Below are 12,097 nucleotides of genomic sequence, written 5' to 3'. Positions count from 1 at the left end.
ATGTCAAATAAAAACGTGGCTGCTAAACCTACAAGCTACAATACAGTACATATCATTTATAATAAACTGAAATAATCTTTTACAAAAAAAACGCAAAAAACGGTTGAATCTAAAAATTCCACTAATTTCATTTATCTCAAAATTATATCAGTCCTTATACATCTGATATAAAGGAACATAACATATACATCGAAGCTCTACCAGTCCATGCACTTCCTGCTCGTCTATTCACTGGATTGAATTCTCACTCGGCGTCGTCGCTTTTAACTCCGCTTTCCCGTGATCACGTGACAAATGAACTCGCCCGATGTCAAACCTGAAACGTGATGTCATATCTTCGCACGCGATATTGTTACGTCACTGTTACAACCGCGTATTAAACAATGACAATTGAAACATCGTCCGCACGCGAGAATATTCACAGAAATATAGAACCGTATTCTCATCACTCTAAATAGCGTTGTTAATTGTTCAAAACTAGATTAGAAAATACGGGATATTATTTGCTAACGGTTTCCCATCTTACCCCACAGTACTGTTTATGCGTTTGTGGTTTTAAAATTTACGTTTAATGCATTTTGACGACGTTTCGGCTGCCATATACGGCCATAAATTATTGGGGTCCCATTTTATACTTAAACATATTCTAATTAAAAGTATGTTTGGTGGCAATTGATTGTTGGCCAACCTGACCCCAGCTCCCCATGGGTTGAGGTATGTCGTAAGACCTCACTCATACAAAATGTTTGTAACTTATTTATCCTCGCGTGGCGGGGCCTTGAAAGTTACCACGTATATATATGGTAGCGCAATCAATATCAAAACATGGCCGCGCAAAACACAAGTTGAATTTCCGATTGCTTCGCCTCACGCCCACTCTCACGCAACGGGATCATACGAAGCTTTAACTTCTACACCGACTTTAATGATTCCCCCACACAACGAACCGTGTGTTTACCAAGTGCCCGGTACCGTAATCTGGTCGCACGCGCACTTTTTAATTGCAAATATGAGAGCGGATACGAAGTTCGCTCGCTATGATGTTCGCACGCGATGTCAAATCGACGTAGTTTGCTTCAAAGCGGTTACGAACTTTGTTCTAGTGATATTTGCAGTAGTTATGTGAAAACAATTTATAGTAGGTTGGGGTAAGATGGCACATGTTTCACGGGGTAAGATGGTATTGAACCGCAAATACACAAACATATATATAATACCTTGCTGGGGTAAGATGGTGCGTGGGATACAAATCTATAAAGGTTATAATAGTAAACTATTCGTTGGACTTAAGGATTTTTGTTGGTTATATTTTTCATAACACTTGAATCTGACTGTTATTTCGTTTCGAGAATTGTCCAACTTCATGAGACCAGGATCAGATTCGCCAAATTTATTTCAATCATTTGTAAACAAAGACGCTTTCTCTTGGATTGTCTCCATCGTTACTTGCGTTTTTACTCTACTATGACGTCACTGTTGGGAATATTGCGAGCCCTAATTATAACACGGGCGCGTTTCCTCGCAAGTGTTGATTGTTTATTATCATTATTGCGTGCAAGCGACTAAAACTTTGAGTTGTTTTCCATTATTGCGTGACAATGCGACACAGAATCTTGGGAATAACTTTCCGATTATGAATCATGACGTCATAAACGTTTAGCGGTTCGAGTATCTTGTCACGCGAAGTTGGAAGCTTCGTGTCACGTGGTCAGATAATCGTGACTAGGTTAATAGTTTAACGGGATTATAAAACTCGGGTATCCTATGTTTGAACACGAGAGTTAAATATATTAACTTTTTACAAAGTTAACTACCTCGAATTTAGCAAGTCGTAATAATGGATGAAACTTATTTAACCTCGCATGGCGGGCAACGATGGTCTTTATAACTCAGGTGTCCTGTTTCATACACGTCGTGCCCGCATACGAAGCACCATTCAACAAATATTCGCATATTTAATTACTTTTTTACGTCGTTAACTACCAAAAAATTGCGAGTCATTTTAATAAAGTTTTTAATTTTGTGTGTTTAGCAGCCACGATTTTATTTAATGTTTTTACTGAAGTAGTCTTTACCCATAGCGTGTTTTAACGACTGTCGTTTTATTGCTGAGTTCATTCTTTCTGTTGTTTTAATTACTTTAATGTTCGCTAAATCGTAAGGATAAATAAAACGTATATTTTCATCTCTGTGAATATTGTTATTTGTTAAAAATGTTCAAAACTGAATATTATTGCTGAAAATTGTTGAAGTTTGTGATGCAACCTTGTATACCTTTTGTACTGGTGCACCCCTGGAATATTTTCGTGCACACCGGTTGAAGAGCACTGGGTTAGGTAACCGTATTTTACCACGTCGTGTATAAATATAATAAAATTAGCCCGATATATAACGAAGCAAAATACACAACATAAACTTTATACATCAGTAATATATGTGCCTGCTGTTCAAGCATGCTACAATGTTAACCACGTTAAAATTGCCGAGTCATACATGTGTATTGTTTGATTACACGTTGCGTGTGGATAGTTTGCGGCATTTTAAATGTTCTGGTATTTGTGGTCTAGAGGCGAGCGCTCTAACCGCAACATCGCGACGAATTCTTTATTCGCGCATGTTATAAACTAGGGCGGGGGAAGGCGGGACAACTTAGCACATAATATACAAATATTCTGATCGTGTTTTTTTATAATTAACAATGGCCTATGGAGTCGCGGGGGTGCAGTTTATAATTCTTGGAATGTTCTTCGTTTACTATCAAATGGGTCAAGAAAACAGAATAAAAAGGTGTCCCATTTTCCCCGCACTACTCTATATAGACTTGGTTAATTAATACCCATCATAGTTGTCATGTCATTTATAGAAACAAATAAAATAAAACTACGCGATTATGACGTAATAAGTAAACCAAATTGTCTTTAATAAAATTTATTTATGACGTCATATTATTTTTATTCTAGAATCCCGCGTCGCCCGGAAGTTCAGGTATTGTGACGTCAGCAGAGGTCCTAAGTCGTGAAGTTAGTCGTCGATTATTGGGAAATCTTAACCAAACCCATCGAGTGACGGCAGAGTCCGATTCTGTCGGTTTGTTTCTGTTTTATTTTATTATTTTTTAAGTTATTTTTTTCGTTGTTGAAGTATTTTCTTGTGTTCTTCTTTATTGTTTTTTTTCTTGTTCTTTTTGTTTATGCTTTCGTTTTATAATAGGGGAGATTTTGACTGTTGCCAATATTTTTATTGTAGTTGAAGTTTTTATAATTTTCTTTTCTGTTTTTGTAGTTTTTTTTTTAATTGTTTTCATTTTTTAGTTTTGCACATAATGCTACCATTATTCTAGCGTTCTGGATGGACGTTTATGAGAACGACAACTTCCGCGAAGAAGTTTCACCTAGGAGCAACAAAGAGTACGAGAGTTTCGAGGAGTCCTACTCCTATTACTCCTACCAATCAGAGAGCTCCAGCCATGAGGAGCAGAACAATGGGCAGGAGGGAGAGGATAATAGAAATGAGGAGAGAGACAATGGGAACGAGGATACGAGCAAACCTTACATATTTCCGCCTCCAACTTCACCAGGAGTTTCAGGAACGACCAGATCACCAGAAACGTCATCAACTTGTAAGTTTTAGCTTCATGTTGTCTAAATTCAAGTAACTTGTTTACCCTGGTATGGGGACAGCGTCACGGCTCACGATTTAAACAATTGATGAGCAACCACTAGGTTGGAGCAATTACCATTAAGGTCTCCAACCCAAGTAGCCACATGCCCGTAATAAAGCAGCATGAAGCATCGAACCCATACCGTCTGGTCTCACTGGTGCTTCTCTTACAATTGTGAGCTTCTTATCTTGTAAAACAGACGCAAATTTAAGACAGGCCTAGTCTATATACATTTTTACACTTGCCAAGTTAGTTTATTTTATACGCAACACATAACATATTTTTATCATTTTATAAAAAAAACACGCCTATTTATTAAAGCTATGCTCTTGGGTATACATAACATAAACACACCATTTACACAGACACAACAAGGATTCCCGGAAGAGGGGGTTTTCTTGATGACGTCATCACCCTACCCCGCAGAGCGCTTGGACGCAAATCTGCGGTGATAAACGTGAGGTACAAAAATATTGACCATGCTATGCCTACGAGGAAAGAGGAGAACAGGTATGCAATGCATGTTTGTGTGTTTAGTTAGCTAGGTCACATTTTCACACTTTTGTTCACATAAGACTAATTTAAGAAATGTCCAGCGTTTTCCGCCAGTGGGCGCTGAGTTCATTTATTAGTTTTTTGTGGGGACTTTATAGATTTTAACAAAAAAAACATTTTCAGCACATGTATAGTGGGGTGGGGGAAGATGGGACACCTTTAGCTCGAAATATATAAATACCCTGGTCGTATTTTAAACAATTAACAATGGTCTATGAAAGTAGCGAGGACAAGGTTTTATAATTCCTTGAATGTTTTTTGTTTGCTACCAAAATGTACCAGAAAATAAAACGAAAAGGTGTCCCATCTTCCCCCATCCTACTATATATATATATTAAAAAGTAAGCTTGTGTCTCTGACTCTATGTTTGTGTTTTTCAGTCAAATTTCAAATCTACATAATGTACTTGCGAACATCAAAGCTTATACACCAACTCTTCCTTTCTTATATTTTTATTCCAAGGATACATAAACTTATAAAAATAAAGACAATCATATATGACCTGTTATGCTTGTATTGAATCAGTCACACTCATTCTCATTTTTTTCCTTACTCCAAGGTTACTCGCGGAACAAGCCAGGGTTCGACTCTCAGTCGTCAACAGTGCTGTCATCACGACCAGTGTGATCCCTCCTCCTCCGGATGTTGTGTTTCAGGAGGACCCGGTCATCATTGTGTTTCGCCACTGGAGGGCAGCAAGAGGCAACATCACAGATGAAGACAACCAACCATTGAACGCCACGTCATCGCCCAATCGAACGGAACCAATCATATCGAAAAGCGAGGAAACTTTGGATTGCGTTTATTGGGAAGCTCAAACAGAGTAAGTTTGTCACTGTGTGGATAGGGGGTTATACTGGAAATAAATGCTACAACCATTGGGGCTTTACGTGACCTTGAGCAAGACAAGAATGACTCCAACCTTTATTAGTATTACAGTGTGTGGATAAGCAGACATGACTTTTGGATGGTTTGGTCATTTATATCCTCGTGGGTGGGAACTTGAGTGACTTATTCATGGTTGCCACTCCCATGCCCACAGTCGAGTTGCTGAAGCTATTACAGTGTGTGGATAAGCAGACATGACTTTTGGTTGGTTTGGTCATTTATATCCTTGTGGGTGGGAACTTGAGTGACTTATCCATGGTTGCCACTTCCATGCCCACAGTCAAGTTGCTGAAGCTATTACAGTGTGTGGATAAGCGCATAGTCAACTTACATTTAATTAACACACAAATTACCAACAGACATAACGAAGGTGGTGCGTGGTCAACTAAAGGATGTGAAGTGATGTCAAGTAACCACACGCACACTGTATGTAGCTGCACTCATCTTACTAGCTTTGCTGTGCTACTACAGGTTGGTTTAATTATTAATCATGCTATAGCAAGGCAACAACAGTCGTCATAACATAGGTGTTCTGTTTCATACACCTCATGCCCGCTGGGTTGGAGCAATTGTCGTTGCCAAGGACAAATATGCCAATAATGGTAGCAGAATCGTGGTTTGACTACTATAAACACAAAACTAAGAATGATAAAAATGGAATAAAAAAAACTTCTATATTTCAGATCGTTGATTACGAAGAAGAAAACGAACTTTCTGCCACCCACCAGAGGGCGCTATCCATCATATCCAAAGTTGGGTGCGTTCTGTCGTTTATCGGGGTGACTCTCATGTGCGCTGCATTCATTAAACTCAAGTAAGTTAACTTTCTACTTTCTATCATTGGCTATATTGTTGTTGGATGACCTTGGTTTTGTACTTTCTTTCATATATGGGTGAAGTCCTTTTTCAAAACCTAGGATTTGGACCTTTTTTGACCCATTACCCCAACTAGCCAATCACAGAATAAATATCTTCGCCCAAATGGAATGCGCTCCAAGTGTGACCAATACAGTTTCTAATTGCCTAATAAGCAACTGGTGCCGTGGTAAAGTTGTAATAGGTTTTCTCTTAACCAGGGTGCTCAAACCCATTAAAACCCCTGGGTTGGAGCAACATCTTGCCAAACAACACATACACCTATCATGACCCGTGCCTGTATCCTACAGTTAGGATACAAGTGCCTGACCACTAAGCAATGGCACCAGACAAGAATTAGTACAACACTCATATACTTGATTTGGTTTCATTCCAACCCACTTTATTTATAACACACACATCTTGTTGTAACAATCCACCCACTACAGGTTTAACATTAATCAATGCAAACAAATTTTACCCTGCTGTTAGTTGCCTATACACAAATGTAAACATAACCTGCTGTTTAAGTGTATATACCAACAAGCACAGTCAGAGTAGAAGTTCTGTATGTTTAACAACTATAATTCCAACAAATCTATGTACAAAATTAAAAACAAGAGACTTCTATAGATGTATAAACCAAAGATGCATATGTATGTATGCATAATGCATTGACCTAATGGAGTTGTAGATTGAGTATTTTATTGTATTAGTTGCTTGTAAATGTTATAACACTCCACCCATCCAGGTTCCACACGGAAAACATGAAAATTCATTTCAACCTTGGGCTCGCTGTTGGATTTGCTGACCTCGTGTTTTTGTTCGAAGAAGTTGCTGAGTCATCAAGAACGGGCTGCGTCATCGTGACTGTGCTACTTTATTATTTCAACATGGCTGTGTTGGCTTGGATGCTTATTGAGGGTAGGGGTTGTTGTGTTGTAGGTTGTAGTATTCTATATGGGTGAGGTCCTACAGTGAGGCACGTCATTTGACCTGGGATTAAGACCAGAGTTGGTCCATTACCCCAACATTGTATATGCACATTCTATTCTATATGAGTGAGGTCCTACAGTGAGGCAAGCCATTGGACCTGGGATTAAGACCAGAGTTGGTCCATTACCCCAACAATGTATATGCACATTCTATTCTATAAGGGTGAGGTCCTACAGTGAGGCATGTCATGGGACCTGGGATTTAGGCCAGAATTGAACCATTACCCCAACATTGTATATGCACATTCTATTCTATATGGGTGAGGTCCTACAGTAAGGCACGTCATTTGACCTGGGATTAAGACCAGAGTTGGTCCATTACCCCAACAATGCATATGCACATTCTATTCTATATGGGTGAGGTCCTACAGCGAGGCAAGCCATTGGACCTGGGATTAAGACCAGAGTTTGTCCATTACCCCAACAATGTATATGCACATTCTATTCTATATGGGTGAGGTCCTACAGTGAGGCAAGCATCACACTGACTACCTGTATAAGATTGAATTAATGTAACTTAAATATATTTTAGTGACTTGAGTTGCCAACATGACTAATGTACTTCGTTACAGGCGTCCATCTTTACTCGCAAGTTGTCGTAGTTTTCGTTTCAGCTCGACGTTGGGTGAAGAGGTATATGGTAGTGGGTTGGGGAGTTCCCCTCTTCATACTCACAGTATCAATGGGAATATTAAATGTTAAACTTGGAACGAATGGGATGTAAGTGTGTGGTATCTAACATTAGAGATATAGGCACCTACAATGTGAGGAAATGCTTAACCACTCGGTCATTATGTATTTGGTGTGGCCTAAACACACACATGTGTGATGTGATATTCAAAGAAATGTGTCATTAGTCATTAGATTGATAATTGCATACGATTGTGAAATCTTATTACTAAAGTATACTAGCATATGTAAAAGTTATGGGGAAGCATCTAACCTTGGCTGAGCTGTCAAGGGAAGATCTCCCATCCATTACTATTAAAGCCCTTGTCACCTACTTTTGGGGAAGTGACAGGCTTCAACATCTGGTGAGGTTCATGGGGTAGCATCCTTGGTGTTAGGGTAACGGGCCAACTCTGGTCTTAATCCCTGGGTGTTGGGGTAAAAGTCAATCCTACCCCAAATCTACCCATATAGAAAAGAACCCTTCGGCCCAAAACCTTGAGTAGTACTAACCTAACGCAAATATTTACCCCCACAGTTGCTGGTTATCCCCAAGTGACAACTCAATCTGGGCGTTTGCTGCCCCAGCTTTGGTTGTCATACTCATCAACACAGTCATACTTATCACTGTTATAAAGGTCATTATAAACATACAACCTGAGAAATCAAATCACGCTAAAGTATCGAAGCTCAGGTTGGTTTGTTCTCAGATCTTGAATCATGGGTGTTTTGAATGTGTAAAGTATTGTTGTGTGTTGATGTGTTTTGATAAATTAAGGCGTGTGAATTGTCCTCAATAAGACAACCACAGTCGTTATAACACAGGTGTTCTGTTTCATACACCTCGTGCCTGCTTACAAGTTACCACGTATGTATGTAACTTATTTATCCTTGCATGGCGGGGTAACGACATTCGTTATAACACTGGTGTTCTGTTTTCTACACCTCGTGCCCGCTTACAAGTTACCACGTATGTAACTTATTTATTCTCGCATAGCGGGGCAACGACAGTCATTATACCACGGGTGTTCTGTTTCATACACCTTGTGCCCACTTACAAGTTACCACGTATGTAACTTATTTATCCTCGCATGGCGGGGCAACGATGGTCGTTATAACACAGATGTTCTGTTTTATACACCTCGTGCCCGCTTACAAGTTACCACAGATGTAACTTATTTATCCTCGCATGGCGGGCAATGACAATCATTATAACACAGATGTTCTGTTTTATACACCTCGTGCCTGCTTACGCAGTACCACGTATGTAACTTTGTAGGTGATTGGTTTTTTGTATAGTATACAAATTCGACAACCTATTATTGCCTACTGGGTTGGAGAAATAGCCGTTATGTGTTTACATCAGGCACATATACGCCTGCAATGTTAGAAGCAACGAATAATAAACCCAATGGCCAATATCATCCAAATAAACCTGATCCCAATATTCCAGGAATGCAGTCAAAGGAAGCATCTTCTTATTCCCCTTACTTGGAACAACCTGGATATTTGGTTTGCTTTCACTGAGTCAGAATACTCTATTGTTCCAATACGTGTTCGCGACAACCAACTCACTACAAGGATTCTTTCTATTCGTGTTTCACTGCTTGTGCAACTCAGAGGTTAGATTTGTAGCTTCTACTCTATATGGGTGAGGTTCTACAGTGAGGCACGCCATGGAACCTGGGGTTTATACCAGAGTTGGCCCATTACCCCAACATTGTATATGCACATTCTATTCTATATGAGTGAGGTTCTACAGTGAGGCAAGCCATGGGACCTGGGATTTAGACCAGAGTTGGCCCAATACCCCAACATTGTATATGCACATTCTATTCTATATGGGTGAGGTTCTACAGTGAGGCACGCCATGGAACCTGGGGTTTATACCAGAGTTGGCCCATTACCCCAACATTGTAGATGCACATTCTATTTTATATGGATGAGATCCTGCAGTGAGGCATGCCATGGGATCTGGGTTTGGTTGAGGGTTGACCGAATGGATTAATTCCCAACCTAAAGATTTCTCGTTTTTAAGTTTGTTCATACTGTAAAGGAAAAGATAAATTATAAACATACAACAAAATTGTTATACAGGATAAATTCCCAGTTATATTCTTTTCCATGACATCTAATATATAAGATATCTATGACATCTATTATATAAGATATCTATACTCCATCTAATATATAAGATAATCATGCCCTCTGTTATATAAGGTCTTTATGACAACTATTTTATAAGATATCTATGCAGGTCCGAGAAGATGCGCGCCGTCACCGATGGTTTGTGACGTCATCGTCCACACAAGGCCTTGGAACACGAGGTCAACGAAACCAACCGGGAGTTCTTAGTTTGAACGTAGCCAACGGATTACGACGGTTTAGGAACAGCATTAGCTTCGAAACACCGACCCCATCCACGTTGTCCAATCAGGAGAGCGAAACTGAAGATTCAAAAAAGGCGGGGAAGTTGGGAGCAATATTGAGTTTCTTTCCCCAGGTGGGTTGGAAGGGTTTGAAATTTGTGGTTGTTTGGGGCTTGAATAAACCTCTAGTATTAGTTTTCAATAATGATTGTAACTTAAGTATCTTTGAATGGCCCAAACTTCCAGGCTCTTGGCTGGAATCGTTTTGCTGTTAATTCAAATGCCTTTACTATTGTAATTATTGTTATTGTCTTTTAAGAGTCCATGCACTTCTAATAATGGAGATTCTCCATTCTGATACCAATAGTATATGTGTAGCAGAGACAAATGTGTGAACCACTGCTCCATACAACTTCAATAAACCGTTTCATTTCCTCAACCCATATTCACTTCAACCTTATCTCAGATGTTTTCGTCCAAGTTCCCTCCCACTATTATGGAGAGAAGGGAATACGAAGAAACCAAGTTAACTCCAACAGGAACCCCCGCTAGTGGGGGAAGTCCCAGAAGCGATACCAGGGATGCAGAGAAGAACGTCCCGTTACCGGGCATGCCGGTGAAGAATGATAAGTTCATCACAAGTTTGAGCCAACTAAGCTTGCCCAAGGAAGCTCAAGTAAGTGTGTTTCTACATTAGAACTACTTTGTTTGTTTTCTACAGTTTACGTTTTTTTCTTTCATTTTAACGTTAACCACTAATGATTTTGTGTGTTAATAGCTCTAAAAGCTTTATAATACGGGTGTTCTGTTTCATACACCTCGTGCCCACTTATGAGTTGCCATGTAGGCATGTATGTAACTTTGTGAGCAATTGCCGTTAGGTGTCTTGCCCAAGGACACATACGCCCACAATGGTACCAGCAACGAGTCTTGAACCCATTACATCTGGGTTGTAGGCATGCGCGTATGAACTTTGTTATTGTAATCAAACAATTCTGTTTTTACAGGTGAAGTTGAACAAACTCCTCGCGGATCACATCTCGCGCACTGATGCGGACTCTCCTCCGGATGTTGGGGAGCTTGGGAAGGATGAGGAGCAGAAGATGAAAATGTCGTACGATTCCGGACTCAACAGCATCGAGAATGAATCGGAGCTGGAAGATGAGGATGGTTGGATGGAGGGGAGTAAAAATGTGAAAGAAGATTAAAAGAACATCTGATGGGTTCTGATAGGGGGTGGGGTAAGGTGGGATAGTTTTAATTTTGGGGTAAGATGGGACAGTTTTAATTTTATCATCTCATTTGGCAAAGAATTATACAACTGTATTCCGTATCCTAACATATAATCGATAAATCATGTATCAGCTATGTTTTGTTAGTTATTTGTCAATATATATCGGGTTGGGGTAAGATGGCTCATGTTTTCATTCACTTTTATCGTCCCATTTGGTTGTAAACAAAGAATAATTCCTTTCCTCACGACTTTTAAAGTTTGTTGTTAATTGTTAAAAATACAATTAGGGAATATGGGATTTTTTTGCTAACCTTACCCCACACTGCTGTATTGCTGGTTTTGGTTGTAATATGAAGTTTTATAGATTTTGTAAATATTTGTCAACTTGAGGTACAAGTGCTGTGGTTGTTGTAGTTTGTGTTTTTTTATTGTAAATATAGGTAAATATGACACGGTTTGTGGGCAGTTTCATTGCAAACGTATTGGATGCATGGTTGTATTGAAACTGACCAATATGTAAATAATTTGCTTTGAATAAAATGTAGATGAAACTGTTTTGATGTGATAAGGTCATAGGTCTACGTTTTTAAATGAATGAATGTATTTTTATCTTTACGGTCACGGTAACGAAGGTCGGAGTAGAACAAAACATTGTTAAATACGGGAAGTACCGGTAAAGTTACATACATGGTAACTCGTAAGCTGGCACGATGAAACATAACACCTGTTTTATAACGACTGCCCTCACGCGAGGATAAAAAGGTTACATTTATTCGTTGAGCAGCCGCGAAAAATAAACCCGGACACTAAGTAAACAGAGGTAGTTACTAGTTATACATCTGGAAACCCAGACGCTTTGGTGCTAAGTGTC

At 39.4% G+C, this 12,097-nt stretch overlaps 1 protein-coding gene across 1 annotated transcript in view; it reads left to right on the top strand.

Annotated features, from left to right (window-relative positions):
- LOC149740951 (uncharacterized) overlaps positions 1–11,780 on the top strand; it is a 35,363-nt gene extending 23,583 nt beyond the window's left edge. The window contains exons 7-19 of the mRNA XM_089872850.1: positions 2,961–3,087; positions 3,341–3,619; positions 4,027–4,171; positions 4,776–5,039; positions 5,464–5,575; positions 5,788–5,918; positions 6,711–6,883; positions 7,527–7,674; positions 8,162–8,317; positions 9,077–9,245; positions 9,881–10,126; positions 10,459–10,668; positions 11,000–11,780. Coding sequence (XP_089728976.1) covers positions 2,961–3,087; positions 3,341–3,619; positions 4,027–4,171; positions 4,776–5,039; positions 5,464–5,575; positions 5,788–5,918; positions 6,711–6,883; positions 7,527–7,674; positions 8,162–8,317; positions 9,077–9,245; positions 9,881–10,126; positions 10,459–10,668; positions 11,000–11,200 — 2,361 coding nt within the window. The 3' untranslated portion in view covers positions 11,201–11,780. The remainder of the gene's footprint in view (positions 1–2,960; positions 3,088–3,340; positions 3,620–4,026; positions 4,172–4,775; positions 5,040–5,463; positions 5,576–5,787; positions 5,919–6,710; positions 6,884–7,526; positions 7,675–8,161; positions 8,318–9,076; positions 9,246–9,880; positions 10,127–10,458; positions 10,669–10,999) is intronic.
- Positions 11,781–12,097: the final 317 nt, after the last annotated feature.

Source organism: Ciona robusta, chromosome 2 (genome assembly GCF_009617815.1).
Source record: "Ciona robusta chromosome 2, ASM961781v2".
Lineage (NCBI taxonomy): Eukaryota > Metazoa > Chordata > Ascidiacea > Phlebobranchia > Cionidae > Ciona > Ciona robusta.
The sequence above is the reverse complement of the archived record's forward strand: the minus strand, read 5'-3'. Positions and strand labels throughout refer to the sequence as shown.